The sequence below is a fragment of the Aethalodelphis obliquidens genome, unplaced genomic scaffold, assembly GCF_003676395.1.
Source record: "Aethalodelphis obliquidens isolate GAN/ISIS:26980383/991018 unplaced genomic scaffold, ASM367639v1 scaffold69, whole genome shotgun sequence".
Taxonomy (NCBI): domain Eukaryota; kingdom Metazoa; phylum Chordata; class Mammalia; order Artiodactyla; family Delphinidae; genus Aethalodelphis; species Aethalodelphis obliquidens.
In genome coordinates this window covers 2,977,017-2,996,358 of record NW_020838013.1, presented here as the reverse complement: position 1 = coordinate 2,996,358, position 19,342 = coordinate 2,977,017, and the positions used below count along the sequence as shown (strand labels likewise).

The 19,342-nt window shown below is 53.3% G+C and overlaps 1 protein-coding gene and 1 long non-coding RNA gene across 3 annotated transcripts; one reads left to right on the top strand and one right to left on the bottom strand.

Moving 5' to 3' along the window:
- Positions 1-5,145: 5,145 nt before the first annotated feature.
- CDC42EP2 (CDC42 effector protein 2) lies at positions 5,146-11,248 on the bottom strand. 2 transcript variants are annotated; one of them, XM_027090167.1, is made up of 2 exons: positions 11,140-11,248; positions 5,146-6,629 (listed from the first exon to the last, which is right to left on the bottom strand). In XM_027090167.1, exon 2 carries the CDS (start codon positions 6,295-6,297, stop codon positions 5,653-5,655), a length of 645 nt encoding a protein of 214 aa, XP_026945968.1. In that variant the 5' UTR covers positions 6,298-6,629; positions 11,140-11,248; the 3' UTR covers positions 5,146-5,652. The 2 variants fall into 2 exon arrangements, with proteins under 2 accessions (XP_026945968.1, XP_026945969.1); XM_027090168.1 differs by lacking the exon at positions 11,140-11,248 and adding an exon at positions 6,869-7,418.
- Positions 11,249-11,546: 298 nt separating this feature from the next.
- Positions 11,547-18,462, top strand: LOC113611347 (uncharacterized). Its single transcript, XR_003429412.1, has 3 exons — positions 11,547-12,643; positions 12,749-12,849; positions 13,024-18,462. It is a non-coding gene; the product is annotated as an uncharacterized LOC113611347 (long non-coding RNA).
- The last annotated feature ends 880 nt before the right edge of the window (positions 18,463-19,342 follow it).

Genomic DNA, 19,342 nt, shown 5'->3' with positions numbered 1-19,342 from the left:
CGGAGCAACTAAACCCATGTGCCACAGCTACTGAGCCTGTGCTCTAGAGCCCGGGCTCTGCAACAAGAGAAGCCACCACGATGAGAAGCCCATGCACCGCAACAAAGAGTAGCCCCTGTTCACAGCAACTAGAGAAAGCCCACACACAGCAACGAAGACCCAACACAGCTAAAAATAAATAAAATTAAGAAAGAAAGAAAAAACTGATTGCAAACAGTATAAAGCACAGATTGACCCATACAGATGTAAGATGCTGGAATTATCTGATACCGACCATAACATAACACTGCTTATTGTGTTTAAAGAAGATAAAGACAAGTGTAAAAATATCTGCAGGCAACACATTTCTATTAAGAAGTGTCACAACAGAATTTTTAAAGAACCACATAGAACTCGTCCAACTGAAAAATACCAACACCAAAATTAAGAACACAATAAATTGGTGAAAAAGCGAATAGGCACTGCTGAAGAGAGAATGAGTGAACTACAGGGTACATAGGAAGACATTGTCTTGTCCTTAATACAGCATGGAAGACAAAAGAAAAGAAAATACAGAATTAGACTAGAAACATAGAGGATATATAGAGAGATCTAAGATGCATTTAACTGGAGTCCCAGAGGGTAAGGAGAAAGAAAGCGGGTAGAGGCAATATTTAAAGAGAAAGTGATCAGTAATTTTCCAAAAATGATGAAATACACGAATTCACATGTTGTAGAAGCCAAATAAGGCCCAAGCAAGCTAAAGAAAGACAATGGAAATAAATACTGAAGTGTCCTGACGTCTGCAACTTACTTTCAGAAGGTCAGGAAGAAAGTTTTTATATTAAAGAGATAGAGCAAATGAGGCAAAATGGTAATAACTGGCAGATCTAGATGAAGGTGTATGGGTGTACACTGTACCATCCTTCTAATATTTCTGTGGGTTGGAAATGCTCCAAAATAAAAAGTTTCGGGGAAGTGTCTATACAGGGAGATCCTTCAAGAACTCAAATTCTTTAAAAAAGAAGATTTAGGACATGTCACCTGGTAAAGAACCCTGAACAGGCAAGATGCAGGTTGAAGGCAAAGGTATCAAGAACTGGGTAGTGAAGAAGGGAGGTTATTCACACCAGACAAAGCTTTGTTGTAGAAAAGTCTACATATATTTCTTTTATTGCTGTGTCCAGTGTATTTTTTATATATTTTCATTCTCCCATTCTTCTCTCTTTCTCTCCACTCTTGTGTATAGGGTATATTGGTGGTAATTAACTTTACAGTGTAGTTTGTAGTTTGCAAAATATTGAGATGGGCTGGTAAAGGAATTGCAGGGGGAATGGACATCATCTCGAAATCCTGGACTTGGAAGTGGATGTGGTCATTGACAAGATTGTGAGTTGTCTCCCTTTGGGAAATGAGTGAATGTATTTTGGACAGAAAGAGGCATAGATGTATTATACCATGTATGTATTATATAATACATATAAATATATGTATATATATTATATATATATAATAATACCTATGATATTTTTAAGAGTAAATACTAGAATAAGGACATGCATGGACGTTGGACATCTAAAACAGTGGACTGTAGGGATATTTGTCTTTTTTTTTTTTTTTGGCTGTGCGATGAGGCTTGCGGGATGTTAGTTCTCTGACCAGGGATTGAACCTGGGCCCACAGCAGTGAAAGCGCAGAGTCCTAACCACTGGACCACCAGGGAATTCCCGTGGCATATTTGTCATTTTTTTGGTTGTCCAACGACAACTTGTCCTCCTATTTGTGGGAGGTGGTACCTGTAGGATATGTATAGCACTATCCAAGTTGAAGAGGGAAAGTCCTTCACTCCGCCTCTGGCTACCTTGGTGAAGCAGGTATCCCGAGTTTAGTCTGATGCTTCAGTTTCGCCATCTAGTCCCCTTTCTCCACCCAGACATGCCAACCCTGAGTGGTTTCCCAGGGTCCTTGGCCTGATGCCTGATGCAAGGTAGGTGGGGAGCACTGCCAGGGGAACCGGGACAAGAATGTCCCTCTTTCATGGCCACTCTGTCCTCACCTCAGGTCCAAGCTGAGGTGCCTTCGTCCAGCTGGGTGAAGCTATAAGGAAGCTGTCCTTTTTCTTGTCTTCCCCTCCTGGGCAGATGGAGACAAGCCACTCAAGCCCTGAGGGGGAAACTGCAGGTAAGACGGTGCTGGCCTTCAGCTCCCCACCCTTTGCCTTCACACTTTACCAGGGTCTGAAGCTGAACCCGTGTTGGGGGAGAGGGTTGCAGTTGAGTACAGGCTTTGGGGTCTCACAGTGGGTTCAAATCCCACTACAGATAGTACATCTCCTATTCTGTAAATGATGGCAAAAATTTCAGATTAAAAACAAAAAGTTTGGTGGGAACATAAAATGGTGCAGCTCCTATGGAAAATGGCAGTTCCTTAAGAAATTAAATATAGAATGATCATGTGATCCAGCAATCCCACTTCAGTGTACACACCCAAAAGAAATGAAAGCAGGGACTCAAACAGATATGGGTACACCCACATTCAGAGCAGCATTGTTCACAATTGCCAAAGACAGAAGCAACCCAGGTGTCCATTGATGGATGGATGGATAAACAAAATGTGGAATACACAGACAATGGAATATTACTCAGCTTTTAAAAAAATATTTATTTATTTATTTTTGGCTGTGTTGGGTCTTTGTTGCTGCGTGCGGGCTTTCTCTAGGTGTGGTGAGCGGGGGCTACTCTTCGCTGTGGTGCGTGGGCTTCTCATTGTGGTGGCTTCTCTTGTTGCGGAGCACGGGCTCTAGGCGCGTGGGCTTCAGTAGTTGTGGCTTGCGGGCTCTAGAGCACAGACTCAGTAGTTGTGGCGCATGGTCTTAGTTGCTCCACAGCATGTGGCATCTTTGATTAGGGATCAAACCCGTGTCCCCTGCATTGGCAGGTGGATACTTAACCACTGTGCCACCAGGGAAGTCCTCAGCTTTTAAAAAGAATGAAATTTCAACACATGCTACAGCATGGATAAACCTTGAAGACATCATGCTAAGTGAAATAAGGCAGTCACAAAAAGACAAATAGGGAATTCCCTGGTGGTCCAGTGGTCAGGACTCGGTGCTTTCACTGCCCTGGTTCAATTCCTGGTCTGGGAACTAAGATCCCATATGCCGTGAGGCTCGGCCAAAAGAATAAAACAAACCCCCAAACTAAATACCGTATGATTCCACCTGTATCAGGTCCCTAGAGTAGTCAAATTCATAGACACATAAAGTAGAAGGGTGGCTGCCAGGGGCCGGGGCAGGGGGTGTGGGGAAATGTGGAGTTAGTGTTTAATGGGTACAGAGTTTCACTTCGGGAAGATGAAAAAAGTTCTGGAAATGGATGGTGGTGATGGTTGCAGAATAATGTGAATGTACTTAATGCCACTGAACCATATGCTTAAAAATGGTTGAAATGGGGGCTTGCCTGGTGGCGCAGTGGTTAAGAACCCGCCTGCCAATGCAGGGGACATGGGTTTGAGCCCTGATCCAGGAAGATCCCACCTGCTGCAGAGCAACTAAGCCCGTGCGCTCTAGAGCCCATGCTCCACAACAAGAGAAGCCATGGCAATGAGAAGCCCGCGCACCGCAATGAGGAGTAGCCCCCGCTCGCCGCAACTAGAGAAAGCCTGCGTGCAGCAACAGAGACCCAACACAGCCAAAAATAAATAAATAAATTTAAAAAAAGGTTAAAATGGTAAATTTCGTGTTATATATGTTTTACCAGAATAAAAAAAACGCATCACCTTTTAAAAAACAAATCAGTGTAGTCAAGAAAAATGCCTCCTGGTCTAATTCTGCTTCGGCCTCTGGTATGAAATCTCTGCCTAGAGGTAGAAAAGCCTGGGGGTGAGGTGGGAGTCTGAGATTTGTAGAGTCAAAAGGATGGAAAAGAACCAGCAGAGAATGGAAGAGGGGTCACCGAGGCCGGCATTGGCCTCCAGCTGCCCACGTGGTCTGTACCAGTCAGACACCAAGCCCCACCCCAGCACCTTCCCCTGCTCTCAGTCCCCACTGTCCCCACGCGGAGCCAGCCCTCTTCCTGCAACGGCTTCTTCCTCTTTGATCTTTGGTCCGTCTCCCCACTCGGCCTGGCTGGTGACCCTTCTAAAACCTGGGTCTGACCCCCCGTCTCTCCTGCTTAAACTCTTTCGGCAGCTCCCATGGCCTCAGCTTCAGCCTTGCAAGGAGAACTGTTCTAAGCCGACTCCGACCCAGTTTTCCAGCTTCACGGTCCTGCCTTTCCCGAGCCCCGGGTTCCTTTATGTCTCACAGCATAACCATGTTTGAATACCTTCCATGTGCACGCTAATAAACGTTATCCCTGACTTGCTTAACAACCCTGCTAGGTTGTTAGGTAGGTATCACTGACTGCATTTTAGAGATGGGGAAACTGAGCCTCACAAGGCTAGGTTGGACTCAGAGACCTTTGCTCTTTTTGCCACGTGTCAGATCCTCTCTGTCACTCACTCTGGTGCCTCAGTGCCTTTGCTTATATGTGAGCATAAGTCCGTCAACCCTCAGGTTTGGCTCAGAATCACGACACCACCGCACCCTTGCCCCAGACATTACCGATCTTGGTGTTTTCTTCATGGTGTTCAACACTATTGGAAATTTACTTGCTTACAGATTTGATATCCTTCCCCCCACCAGACTTGGAGCATGTCTGAAGCACTGCAGGTGCTCAATAGGCAGCGCTGATGAGATGGGTCTGCTGACGAGCAAGGCTGATCCCGCCCAGCCCCAGGCCCAGCCCGCCCTGCCGTGCGCTCCCTCAGTCTTCTGGCGCCCGAGAAGCTGTTGGTTCCACTGCGCCAGGCCTGTGGTTATTCCTTGCCTCTTGGGCCTCCCTGACAAACCCCAGCCCCCAGGGCCAGCTCCTGGCCTACTCCGGTGCTTGGCCGTCTCTTGTCAAACACCCGAATTAATGTCAGAATATCCCCAATTGGCACTTGGTTCGTTCCTGCTTCATTCTCACTACGGGCTAGGAATGGGGTACCGTCTTCCAGAAGGCAGGCCCCGCCCTGTTCAAGGCCCTCTGGGGCTGGGGTCTCCCCCAGGGTCAGCCCACAGCTCCCAGAGCCTGGCCTGACTTCAAGAGGAGCCTGGGGGCAGGGTACGGTGAACACAAGTACCAGCAGCAGCAAGTTTTATTGCAACCAGAATCCCCTGGTCATGTAGGAGGGGTGGGGTGGAGGGACATCGGTCACTGGTGCCACATTCCCAGTTAAGGACACAGAGCCAGAGATCCAGCTGGCTGTGCCCCACGTCTTCCCTCACCCTCCGCCCCCCAGCAGGGCGCTGATGGGGCTGAGGCAGAGGGAGGTGAAAAGCAGATTCCATTTCAGCAGAGCCTCAGTCCAAGGGGTCTGAGGAGCAGTTGGCGGTGGGGGTCCAGGTGGCCCAGGAGGCACAGGGCACTTTGGGCTGACGTCTACACATATCCTCGTGGGGCTTAGGGGAAAGCAAAGAGGCCACTCTGTCCACGGGGAGAGGGTGGGAGGGAGGGGAAACAAAGGCTCAAAGTGAGAAATCACTGGCCAGCAACCACGCAGGTGGGACCTTGGGACCCCGACTTCTAGATCAGGGCCGTGTCCACCAACTGTCTCTGGCATTCACCCCAGCCTGGCCATTCTTGTGTCCTATGTGGGGATCTGCAGGTGGCCCAGGTCCTGGTCCATGATCTGGAGAACGTCGTCCAGGATGGAAGGCCCCAGGTCTACATGCAGGGAGAGCAGGGAGCTGGCGTGGGACAGGAAGGGCTCCTCAGCCCCAGACTCGGGGCTCAGCCCACTGTGGGTCGAGGCAGCCTCTGGAATCCGCCAGATGTCCACACTCCCTGCCTCCTGCGGGGAGGGCTGTGGGGAAGGCTGAGGGCTCTCCAGGTGCAGGCGAGGGGGTTTGGGTGGGGCCTGGGCGGCAGGCAAGGTGAGTGCCTGGGGCCCGCCGATGACGGGGAGGGAGATGGCGTTCTTGAGCAGAGGGGACGGCCCGTCGGGGAGCTCCCGCCCGCACAGGGTGGCCGTGCGCATCAACTGGAAGGGCAGCTCAAAGCCACCATCCTCCTCGGCCTCCTCGACCGCCGTCCCCGGCAGGAGGTGGAACTTGCCTTGCAGGAAGGAGATGTCACCGAACATGTCACTGCCGCCACCACTGCCGATGTGAATGGTGTGACGGAAGTCCCCCAGTGGTGGGCTGATCATGTCTGAGGACAGCAGGTCCCGCAGCTTCTCCTTCTTGCCTTTGCGGCTGCCGCGCTTCAGGTAGATGGGCACCTTGGTGGACATCGCGACCTCACCACCCAGGCCTGGACAGTCTGCTCGCAGGACCACGGCCTCTGCTGCCTCCTCTCACCACCCTCAAGAAACACCTAGAGGGAGGTTTCCAGACACCAAACACCTGCCAAGTGCGTGTGGTGTGACCAAAGTTGGCCCAAGGAATTTGGAAAAGAAAGATAAACGATCGATGAAGTCAGAGGATCGAGATCACAAAAATCACTTTCTCCCAAGAGGGTTGAAAACTCGTCTGAAAACTGGAAGCAGGAAGGCGCAGAGCTCGTAGGCAGTGATGCTGTCTGGGCTCGTCCTCGCCAGCTTCTCTCTGGTCCAGGGCTGAGGAGCTGAAACATCAAGGGTACAAGTCAGGGACAGAAGGACAAAGGCAGAGGCATCCGTCTTGTTTCTGGGTCTCTTTCATCAGCCCTGGGAGCCCACGTGGCGCTGCACGCCTGTGGGGAGCCCTCCTGGCTGAAGCCTGTGTTCGCTCACGGACTTGTTGCACCTCAAGGCCTGGATCAGCAGTGCCAAGCCCCTCCCTCCGTGAGTGGGGAACCTAAGCAACAGGACTGAAGTCACACACCTGCCCCGGCTCTGATTCTTGCCCTGAGTCCCCAGCTCTGCTCATCGCTGTGGTCTGCATTCAACTGTGCCCAGGACATGACCAGTGCCAACTTGTCTGGGGGTCTCACAGATTTGTCTCAGCTCCCGATTGACGGAGGATTGAGATCTTGTAACCTCTGTCTCATCCTCCCAGGCCTGGCACAGCAGGAGTTCAGCCAACAGTGCATAACGACCGACACCTCCCATTTGGCCCCATCACATCCTACTGGAAGTGAGGTCACCTGCTCAGAGCTTCCCTTTTCTCCTCCTCTCCGTTAGGAGTTCCTTATGGGCAGGGCCTAAGCTTAATGTAGTTTCTGCCCCTCCTCCCTGCCCCAGCGCCTAAGGGGAAGATGGAGTGGGGGATACAAATATCTGGGGCGTGGCAGCTCTGCTCTGTGCCTGGAATTTCGTTGAGTTCTTTGCACACACATCTCATTTAATCATCACAACCACCCTCCTATCATTCCCATTTTAAAATTAGAGCTATCAGGGAATTCCCTGGCAGTTCAGTGGTTAGGACTCAGCGCTTTCACTGCTGTGGCCGGGGTTCAATCTCTGGTAGGGGAACTGAGATCCCACAAGCCACTAAATAAACAAACAAACAAACAAATAAATAAATAAAATTAGAGCTATCGGACATTTTGGAGGGATTCCCATAAGGCATTGCAGAGAGAGAGAAGCAAAATGAAAAAATGTAGTCTAGAAGGTTCCATTTTTTGAAAACATTGACCAGCTCTCCTCCCCACTCCCTGAACATGCATGTATGTGTACCTACATATACAGGTCTGCATAGGATTATATTCGATATAGGAACAGAGAAGAATATAGAAGGCTGGCACTAGGTTGTCATATGGGATACCTAGACTGGGGTAGAGGGCAGGGATGGGGTGTGGGGCTTGTGACATGGGAGGAAAGTTGTCCTCAGAAAAAATTAATACCTGGGGCCCATTACTAAGAAATGATATATGTAAGCCAAATATGAAAGGATGGTCACCAAAATGTTGATGGTGGTTCTCTCAAAGTGGTAGAATTTCAGGTGACTTCCCTCTCTTGTTCATACTTTTATAAGCTCAAATTCTTTTTTTTTTTTAATTTTTTTTTAAAGGAACTCTTTTATTTATTTATTTATGGCTGTGTTGGGTCTTCGTTTCTGTGCGAGGGCTTTCTCTAGTTGCAGCGAGTGGGGGCCACTCTTCATCGCGGTGCGCGGGCCTCTCACTATCGTGGCCTCTCTTGTTGCGGAGCACAGGCTCCAGACGCGCAGGCTCAGTAGTTGTGGCTCACGTGCCTAGTTGCTCTGCAGCATGTGGGATCTTCCCAGACCAGGGCTTGAATCCGTGTCCCCTGCATTGGCAGGCAGATTCTCAACCACTGCGCCACCAGGGAAGCCCTATAAGCTCAAATTCTTAATAAGAAGCATGTATTATTTATGAGCACGTATTATTCATGTAGTCAGAAAAAATAAAGATATTTTTAATGTGGGAAAAATAAATACACTCTGGAGGGGTATCGTGCAGGTTTGACAGAAAAAGGAAGTGGAGCAAGCACTTCCTCTAGTTCCCACGGTGGGGGATTGGCCTGATGTGTAGAATCAGAGCATGGAAGGCAAAGAAACTTGTCCAAGGTCACCCAGCAGGTACCTAGAGGAGCCCACTCTCCCCAGGCCAACAGGGGCTGAGCAGGTGGGAAATCACTGGGGAAGCACCGAGCAGCATCAGGGAGGCCTCTGCCAGGTCCTCTGCCCCATTATTCATCCCAGGCCAGGCCGGGCAGGGCGAGGGAAGAGTGAGGGGACTGGCAGGAGGGAGCAGGAAGGAGGAAAGAGGATGCAGGAGAGGCTGAGTCCCAGCTACACCCCCCCCCAGCCCAGGCCCTTACTCAGGAAACCCCACCCCAGGACCGGACACCCTGGGTCAGTCGAGCTGAGCCAAAGAGACCGGACATCTTGCCCCTCCCAGAGCACCTGCAGCTTAATAGGAAACAAAAGAATGACTCTCCGGTGGCAGAATTCCAGCTAAGCTTGGAAGAAGCTGGAGGGAGGAAGAGGGAGGCAGGGAGTGCTCTGAAGTGGAAGTCTTGGACTCCTATCACTCCTTTATCTAACAAACATTTATCTGTGCCCACCATGCCAGGTCTGGGGGCATGCCGACACACCTCCTATCTGTCCCCTTGGCAGGAGAAGTCTTGGGGTAGCTTTTCCTTCTTTTTCACTCACGGAGAGGGGGGCTAACGGAGGGGATCTGCCCAGAACTTGGGCCAGTTCCCTCCCATCATTCAGGGGTGCCAGGACAGCCTGAATGTTTCCACAACAAATCCGGTGTCCCTGACAGCTCTCTTGCTCTGAGCCAGATGTACCCACCCAATTCCAGATGTGGGGAGAACTGAGGCTGGGGGGAAGGGTTGGGCCAGCCTCAACCACCAGGGGAGAGCTGGGAATTGCAACCGTCAAGCCCCAAGTATTCAGATTTGGCAACTACAAGACCCCAGGATCCAGCTACCCTTGCATGGTTTCCATTTTAACGTCCCAGGCACAGCACGGTGGGTGTCATTACTGGCCTTTACAGAGGCAGAAGCTGAAACTCAGAGATGTTAAGCAACTTTGCTGAGGTCACCCAGCTAGTAAGAGGAAGAGTGGGCACTACTACGTAGCTGGGTCCCAGTGGCTCCGATGCAGTGGGCCGTGTCAACCTCTGTGAACTGCTTGGGGAGCAGGAGAGAAATAGGCTCCCACCTGGGCTGGGGCCACCGGGTCCCCAGACCTCTTCCATTTAAGTCCTACCTCTTGGTTGGCCCCCTCTCTCAATTTGCAAGTGTCCAGAGATGTGAGAATGAGCTCTCCATCAGGACAAGGCTCTGGGGGCCTGGGACGGGGGGCCTTCCTGCAGCTTTGGGAGGAGCAGATGGGAGACATCCCAGCTCTGTTGGCTTGCTCTGGAAGGAGCCCGGGGCCTCCTTTAGAGAAAATGACTTCCTGGATGCAGAACCACTCCTGTCACAAGAAATACTAGGCCACTCTCCACCAGGAGTGTTCAAAAAGCAGGCCTCTGACCTTGAACCCATCTCTACCTGGAACTCCCCCTAACCTTGGGAAGACACCTTTCCTCTCTGGGCCTCACCTTCCTCGTCTATGAAATGGGATGACAATAAAGCCATTACCAGGGGGCTACTGGAGACCCTACTGCCATACTGCAAGTGAGAGAGAGCGCCGATGTACAAAGACAGGGTTAGCGGGTCACTTGTCAGCCCCGATATTTATTCAGCAAATAGCTGTAGGGCCTTCCTCAAGCATTTTGGTTCTCCGGGGACAGTGCTCCAAACAAGACCAAAAATGAACAGCCCCCGAGCAGAGGGGTCCGCCTCCGCCTGCCGGCCAGGACTTAGCCTGCCTGCGTAGAGTCCCCCTCGCTGGCAGCGGGGTCTCCCAGCGTCGCTGTGCGGAGCGGCGCTCGGCTCCGCGGCCACTAGGTGGCGCTCTCTCTCCCTATACTGCCCCTCGTCCCGGAGGGTTCCCGGCGCGCACCCGGGTCTCCAGAGCGTCTCCTGCTCCCCCAAGGAGCCGCACGTTGACGTACCAGGTGAGGATTGTCTGCGGGATCTTCTCTTGGGGGCCTCTGGTCTCACAACCCGACAGTGGGGGGAAAGGGAGAGATCCTGGACCCTGCCCGGGTATCCAAACTCAGAGAGGAGGCTCCCCCGTGCTTTCCGGCCTGGGCGATGTCCGAGTGTCCGCTCGGCTCAGGGCCAGAGCTCTGGCGTGCAGCCCCCGCCCCTGGCTCCCGTGGGTCCGGCTCCTCAGCCCCAGCTCGGGTTCCGGCGCCGACCCCTCCCAGCCCTCTGCCCGAGTGCAGCCCAGCGCAGTCCGGATCCGTTTCAGGACACTCCCGGCCACGGCTAAAGATAGGAGGACACCTCACCATCGACTAAAAATACGACCCTGAGCCCGGGCGGGGATGGCGGCGGGAGGGCACTCCCGGGTCCTGCGGTGGGGGGCGGGGGCTCTGGCGCAGTGTGGAGGGCTGGACCGGGAGTTCAGGTTCGGGATGCGCGGCGCACCGCAGGCCGAGGGGGAAGCGGGCGTGGCCGCCGGGACCAAGGCGCGGGCGGGAAACATGGTGCAGCCCGAGGCACCCGGGAAAGGATCTACGTGGAGGTGAGTCGGGGGCCGGGGCGCGAGCTGGGATGGGGCGCCTCAAGGATGGGCCTCCCTAGGAGCCGCGGTCGGGCCGCAGAGTCCCGGCCTGAACTCACCTTGAGCGCGTTCAAGCGACTGACCGGCGGGCGGCGAAAGCTCAGGAGCTGGACCGCGCGGCGATGGGACAGACCTGGGCTGTGAACTTACAGTGCTGACAGTGGCCCCTAAAGCCCCGCCCCCTGCCGCGGAGCCAATGCCGGGACCGCCCCAACTAGGCCCCGCCCACAGCCTCGCCCTACTCCCTGGCCCGCCTGGGTTCCCCCTCTGGAGGCGCAGCGCGGGGGTCCAGCAGTCGCGCGGGCCCGAGGGTCCAGTCCAAGCTCGGGCGGCTGCGGCCCAGGCAGCGTCGGCTGCCCGGGCCGGACTCCGCGGACTCCGGCTGTGCCCGTCGGAACCAAAACTCTCGGTTCTAGGAGGGCCGGGTCCGGGGAGGCGCCCGCACAAGTGTATTCAGTGACTACTAAGGAAATGAATGAGGCCTTAGAGGCGTCTATGTTAAAATATTACAGACTTCCGAGAGCTTTCAGGAGTTTGCCGCCCCTTAGAATAGAGGGCATTGAGGGTGTGTGCGGGCGGAGTGGCCGGGCCATGCCAGTGTTTGCTGTCAGGCTAAGTGGCTTCCGGGGCTGGGGTGGGACCCTTACTTAGACTCATTCCAACATTAGTTGATTGGCTGGTTGGTTGGTTCATTCATTCTTTCATTCATTCAGTACGAGCAACATTTACTGAAGGGCAGGCCCTACACAGGAGCTGGAGATAGACTAAAGGGAACTCTGCCCTTGCTCCTTTCAGTGATTCAGCAGATAATTGTGCATCTATAGGTGCCAGGCGCTGTTCTTGTCGCTGGGGATGCAGCCCCCTCCGGACTGGGACCTACTGTCCAATGAAGGGAAATGGAGGAAACCCAAGTCCCCAAGTAGACTGTGATACCCGTCTGAGGGAGCAAGTGCTAAGAAGAGTGGGGCAAAGGAAGGGTGGATGGTAATGAGGTGAGGGGACCTTGCTTTCTGGAGGGTGACAGCTGTGACCGTACAATGTGACCAGGATGATGAAAGCTTCCATACTGTAAATGTGGGAGGGACTCTTAGGGAGAGGGAGTCAGGAAGGCATCCTGAGGGAGGGAAGGATGGGGAGAAGGGGAGTGGAGTAGGCAAATGGCCCCTCCCTAAAGATGTCCATGTCCTAGTCTCTGGAACCTGTGAATATATTTCGTTACACAGCAAAGAATAATTAAGGTTGCCAAAGGAATTACAGTTACTAATCAACTGACTTTAAAAGAGGGAGATTACCCTGAATTATCTGGGTGGGCCCAATGTAATCATGATGGTCCTTAAAAGTGGAAGAGGGAGACAGGAGAGTCAGAGAAAGAGATGTGATGACACAAATGCTGTGTTGCTGCTTTGGAAGATGGAGGAAGGGGCCACAGACAAAGGCATGTGGGTGGCCTCTAGAAGCTGGAAAAGTCAAGGAAACAGATTCTCCCCCAGAACCTCCAGAAGGAACACGGCCCAGCTGACGGCTTGATTTTAGACCCATGTTGGACTTCAAACCAACGGAACCGTAAGTTAATAAATTTGTGTTGTTTTAAGCCCCCAAGTTTGTGGTGGTTTGTTACAGCAGCAATAGAAAACTAATACAGGGAAGTTTCCTCCTTTAACTCCCCAGGGAGCATCAGTCAGGTGGATTCTGCCAGGACTGGCCTGGTGGCTCAGAGGAAAACTGAGGCCTGGACAGTGGAGGAATGGGGCCCTGGGCCAAATTGTCGTGTGTGTGGATAAGTATTGTACCTCTCTCCCTTCCTGCCACCGCGGCTCTGCCAAGAATCCACCCACCCAGGCTTGCCTGTGCCCCTTACCAAGTGCCTCTTGCCCCTGAGCTCCTCAAATCCTCTGAGAGCCCAGCAAGGTGGGCAGAGCCAGCATCACTATCCCCCTTTACAGAAATGGAAACCGAAGCTCGGGCCCTGACAGTGATCTACTTAGACTGCAAGTGGCAAGACATGCTGGCTCCAGGCCCTCGTCCCCACTCAGTCTTCTCACCCAGCCATTGTCACCCCCCACCCCGCCTTCCTTCCCACACACAGCCAGGTAGGGGGACAGCTAGGTGCCAGGCCCTGAGCACTGCTTCTGAGCCACAGACCCAGGTTCTGAGCTGGCTGTGCTGCTGACTTGCTCTGTGGCCACAGACGAAGAAAGGACAGTCCCTTTCTGAGCCTTCTTGCCTGTAAAATGGGAGTTACATGAGTCCCAAGCAAGAGAAGGGACTTGCGAGTGTATTGTTGATGGGACCACACAGTCCCCGCAGGCAGGAGTTTCATGGAAACATTATAACAGGAGCTTTGGGGGGTGGTGACTGGCCTTGTCACCTGACCTGGAATGAGTCTAATGATGCCTAGATGACTCTAATGATGACCCCCCTGAGCCTGCGGCGCAGCCCCGCCCATCAGCTGAGCGTCCTCCATTGGAGGAAGGGGGTCGGGGAAGGTCAGGAGCTCCATTCAGGGCTGGTGGCAAAACAAAGTTACAGAGATGAAAGCTTGCAGAGGCAAAGACCCTCATCCAAGGTCACTCAAAGCCAGGAACGAACTCCAGAGCCCTTTGGAGAGGTTCTGGTGTATGTGTGTGTGTGTGTGTGTGTGTGTGTGTGTGTGTGTGTGTGTGCAGTTGGGGAGCCTTGGGGGATGGATAGAGAGCAGCAGATTTGGCCCCCGAGCCTGACCCAACCCCCGGACCCCTCCCTCAGCGACTAGCCATCCTCCCAACCAGGACCCAAAGCCACAGGAACTGCGCTCTGGGGACTGTTTTAATCCCACCTGGCTGTGACGTGGCTCTGCCCAGTGCCGGCTCCCTGTGCTGCTCTCCTGCCATCAGCCAGAGATACGACCCCCACAAAGCCCACATCCAAGGCCCGCTTTGTGCCGAGCACTGGGTTCTGTGCTTTGCAAGCACTCAGGTAGGTGGTTCATTCTCCCCATTCACAGATGCGGTCATGTCACTTGGCTGGGGCCTGAGGAATCCCTGGGGATGGGGCTGCTGGCAGCTCTCAGCTCTGCTGAATGGACGAGATCTTTGCAGATACGCCCAGTGTTGCCATGGCAGCCCTGCAATTAATGAGCATTTATAAAACAGGATTTCATTGACTAAAACTGGCTTTTTTATGCAACTTCTCAGGCAGTGTGTAAAGGCCCAAGTATGGGTGGTGAGGCCGGGATCCTGAGCCACGGGAGGGCCAGGGTGTCCTGTATTTCTGACCCCGTAGACACTCAGGCCAAGTGCCCCCTGCCCAGCCTGACTGAGGGTCTGCTGCCTCAGCTAGGGCCTGGACTATTCTTGCTGGAAGGACTCCTGGACACCCCAGTGTCTGAGGGGGTAGGACCCTGAGGGACATTCAGGACAGGTTAGAGGCAAGGAAGCCTGTGTGGAGCAATGCCCCAAGGGGCTTCCCTGGAGGTCCAGTGGTTAAGACTCTGTGCCTGCAATGCAGGGAGCATGGGTTCGATCCCTGATCCGGGAACTAAGATCCCACATGCTGTGCGGCACGGCCAAAAAATCCCCCCAAAAAATGTGGTATTCAAATTCCTTCTTCTCAGCCTGGAGCCTCGCCTTGATCCTGAGATAAGCCCAGTCCCCACCCCTCTGCCCCCCAGTCCCACAGCAACTTCCCGCACCCACAGGACCTGTAATCACCATACAGGGACTGACTCAGCCCTTCCTTCCCCGCCCAGTCTCTTCTTCCTGAAAATCACCCACGTCAGCAGCCCCAGCCCCCAAAGGCCCTGGGGGATAGAGCCCGAGGCCCCCTTTTCCGAGGTTAGCCTGGAAGAACGGAGGAACTGAGCCGGAGGGGTAGGACTCCCAGGCCGGAGCCAGCTCTCCTCGGCCCCGCCCACCCGGGGACCTAGGGAGGCAGGTGGGATGAGGGGACCAGGAGTCTGGGGACAGGTCTGAGAGCAGGGAGTCAAAAGGGAAGGGTGGTGATACTCTTGGGGGCGTCTAGGGGGCAGTGTGAGGAGACAAGGTCTCTGGAAGGGCCTCAGCCCCCGCCACCCCGATCCCCTGCCACAGGGAGACAGGGAGCAGGGCCAGAGCTCCGTCCACCCCTAGGAAGCCTCCTCCGCACAGCCTGAGCTCAGCCTGCAGGGCTCCGTGGCCTGAGCCAACCCCAGGCCTGGTTTGGATTTTTCCTTGATTGTTTCTTGTTTCCTTCCTCCCCTGGGCTCCTGCCAACTCCAGCCCTGCGCTCCTCACTTTTCACTTGCCTTCATAGAACTCTGACCTGGCAGAGGCTGGGATTCGAGATGAGAGTCCCTTCGAAGCTACCGCCAGCTTCTGCCTCTGCCTTGGACCCCTCCTTGGGAGCTGGGTGGCAGGGCCTTACTGGGGGACTTTCCTTTGGGTCCGGATTTTTGGCCCCAGGCCCAGGGCCATGGGGGTTTCCGGAGTGGTGACAGCCCTGTCCTAGCAGGGACTGAGGCACTTCCTCCCGGAGGCCTCTGGGAACATCCAAGCCACATGGCTGTCTTTTGGCCTGGGGAACACAGAGTTAGCAGGCGTTGTTTTCAACACTTCCCACCCCTTCAAGGCACCCTGTCATTATTCATTTTGAAAACTCATTTGCATCTACCTTGTGCCTAGAGCTGTGCTGACTGGAGAAGACACAGAGGGTCAAGGCTGGGCCCAGCCCTCAGAGAACAGATACCCTGAGTAAAACAGATAACCAATTCTAAACAGCACATTCTGCGCCATAACGGAGGTCCTTGACAGCAGAGGCCAGTTCTGATTTACCTCTTTCTATCCCAGGCAGCATAGACGAGGCTCAGTGAGCGACTATGGATTGAGTGAAGAACCAAAAAGAACAGCAGTAAGAAGGATTTGTTCTGCTAGAGGTGGGGAAACAGATGGAAGAGTTAGGAAGGCTTCAAGAGGAGGTGATATTTGAGCAGGGTATTAATGGATGAGTAGGAATTTGCCAGGCAGAGAAAGGAAAGGATATTTCAGGGGGAGCAGGGAGAGGCAAAGGCAAAGGCCAGAAGGAGTGCAAGTAGATGCATGGTGTGAGCGGGAAACAGGATAGATGTGTCCAGCAGACCACGGCATAGGAGAGGGGAAAGACCAGGAGGGTAGCTGGCGAGCACCATTATCCTTGCCCAGCTCCCATTCCTCTTATTCTGCTGACCACCCCTCAATTTTCCAGAGTCTCCAGTATGATTGACCTTGCCTCCAAGCTCTAAAAGTGGGTCTGAGGCCCCAGCCTACCCAATCTGAGTCATAGGGATGGTTTAGGGATGGGCATGTCAGCAGTGGGCTTCAGCCTGGGAACTTGTGGTGACTATTAGGGTGACAGATGCCAAGATGTCAACTCAGGGCTGTCAACTCACGGAAGAGCTTGTCCAAGAATAAAGCCAGCACAGAGGAAAGCAGAGCCCAGAGAATGACTCTCAATAACATTGTTCGTGCTTCTGGATCCAGCCATGCCTGAATCAGACATCCATTACATGAAGCAACAACTTACAATTTTTGTTTAGTCCTGTTGGAATTGGGTTTCTGTCACTTGCCCATTAAAGAATAATTAAAAGCAGACAATAGCTCACGAGAGCAGCCGAATGCTGTGGGAGGGAAGCAAGGATCTGTGCAGAAGTGCAACATGACCAGAATTGCATTTTTTTAATTTAAACTATCTTGTTGACATGGTAATGCTTTCGTGTGGTTCACAATTTAGAAATCACAGCAGGCTGAAGAGCCCACGTGCCACATTGAAAGATCCCGCATGTCGTGACGAGGATCCCGCGTGCTGCAACTAAAGACCCGAAGCTGCCAAATAAATAAATAAATAAAAATATAAAAGAAGAAATCACAAGAGGCAAAACGTCTCCCTCTTACCCCTGTTCCCCAGGTACCAGTTCTCCTCTCCACAAACAACCAGCGTTATCAGTTTCTTGTAAACACTTCTAGAGATACTCTTTGCACATGCAAGCAAAGCCCCGTCCGTTTATTTTTTACACAAATGGCAATATTTAGACAAGTAGAGCCCCAAAGTACAGCAGACCTTGGTGGGAGCAGGGGGAGGACAGGCCCCACTGCCGGGGGCGATGGGGGAGATTCTGCAGGAGCCATGGGAAGCCACAATTTATTGAGCCTCTGCTATTCACATTGTCCGGCACCTTCCTTTCTTCAGTTGACATTATATCTATGACCACTTCATGTCAGTTCATAGAGTATATCGTCAGTTTCATTTTCTCACAGCTGCACAGTATTTCACATGGGGTGTACCATAATTTATGCAAATTATGGCCTCTCCAGCCTCAAGCCCCCTCTCCACTCCCTCTGTTCTGGACAAGGGCCTTTCAGCCCATCAGCCACCCCCATGGCCTCAGTTGACGGACGTTTAGGTTGTCCCCAGCCCTTTCCTGTGACAAGCAGTGCTGCCATCTTGCACAGATGCTGTTACACACTCGTGTGAGCACAGCTGAAGAATAAGTTCATAGGGACTTGGGGGTCACAGGACACTCTCTGTTGTCATTTGGTCAGCTCTGTCCACTTGTCTTTCTCAGGTGATGTGCCAGGTCCAGGCCCCCATAGGGACCACAGGGCCCATTTCTCCTCAGCCTCACTGGCAACTGGTTCTCAGCCTTTTTGATTTGTGTCACTCTGGTAGGTAAACACTAACTAAAGACAAAGGAGCCTCAGTGTGGTTTTAATCTGTGTTTCTCTTGTAAGTGAGTTTGGCCATTTTTCATAGGCTTCAGGGCCATTTCTATTTCCTTTTCCATGAACTGGAAAAGGAATTAGAGAATTATGCTTAAGAGGATCGATTCAGAGAAGGGGACGTGGAGGGAGGCCTGACTGGAGGCAGGTGCCACTTTGCGGGGGATGGATCAGGAGAGAGACGGAACTTGGCTCTGAGCTGTGGTGTGAAAGACGGCGCTGGAGATGATGAGGTCGAAAGATTGGAATTTGGTGACAGATGGGCCACAGGGGCCAGGGAGGAAGGACCGGGGTCAGGCCGGTCCAGCGTGGTGACTTGGGTGATGAGAGGGGCCAGGGAGGAAAGGGAGGACAGTGGGGCCACCAAGGGAGATGGAGGATCCCAGCAGGGGCCCTGCCCACTCTCCACCCCACATCGTGACTGATGCAAAACACCAACCTGACGGCCACACGCCCCTGCTCACATGCTTCAGTGGCCACAAACCCTGGTCAGGGACCCTGCTGGCCTCCAGCCTCAAGCCACCTCTCGGCTCCCTCTTCTCTGGCCTTGAGCACACCCAGCCTCCAGGACGGGCTCCTTACACGGCTCCTCCCTTCACCGGCCGCCTCCTGCGATTCCTGCAGGTCTCAGCCATGGTATCTCCCCTCGGGGAAGCATTCTGGACCCCAATCGATGTCGAGTTCCCTCGGAGAAACTCCGGACCACGGTCCTCTCTGAGTCATCGTCATCTGATTCATGTCCATCCCCCACTGGGCTGTAACCACTGTTGCCTCCCCAGAGTGGATGCCAATGAATGTGAATGAATGAACAGATGAATGAATGAAGGGCAGGGTACCGTGGGTAGCATACAGGGGGCAAATAGGAGACGAGGGTTTAGGAAGTAAAAGAGCCTGCAGTTGAGACTTCCCTGGTGGTGCAGTGATTAATAATCTGCCTGCCAGTGCAGGGGACAAGGGTTCCAGCCCTGGTCTGGGAAGATCCCATATCCTGTGGAGCAACTAAGCCTGGGCGCCACAACTACTGAGCCTGCGCTCTAGAGAGCGAAAGCCACAACTACTGAGCCCACGTGCCACAACTACTGAAGCCCGTGTGCCTAGAGCCTGTGCTCTGCAACAAGAGAAACCCCTGCTTGCAGCAACTAGAGAAAGCCCGCACGCAGCAACAAAGACCCAATGCAGGCAAAAAAAAAAAAAAAAAAGACCCTGGAGTGGGCTGCCTCTGTTTGAGGCACAGTGGCTCTCGGTGCTTTCCTGGCGCCCCCTCTAGGTGGAGCAGGAATTCTCTCCATTTGGTGGTATGTGTCTGCATCCCGATGCTGAGAAGAGATCCCCACACAGAGCCGGCACCACTGCAAGTGTCTGCGAACAGGAGCAGGCGTGGGAACAGGCATGGGAACTGATGGGCTAGGGCCCAGGTGGACGTTTCATGACAAGGCATCCCTTCGGCAGGTATCTTTTGTGGGCCTACTGTGTGCCAAGCACTCTACAGGGACGGGACAGGGTCCCTGCCCTCAGGGAGCAGGCATCGTGGAGCAGAGGGGCAAGAGAGTTGTGT

Bases quoted from the DNA above. Each gene is read 5' to 3' on its own strand.
- CDC42EP2 (XM_027090167.1), bottom strand. From the start codon at position 6,297: ATGTCCACCAAGGTGCCCATCTACCTGAAGCGCGGCAGCCGCAAAGGC.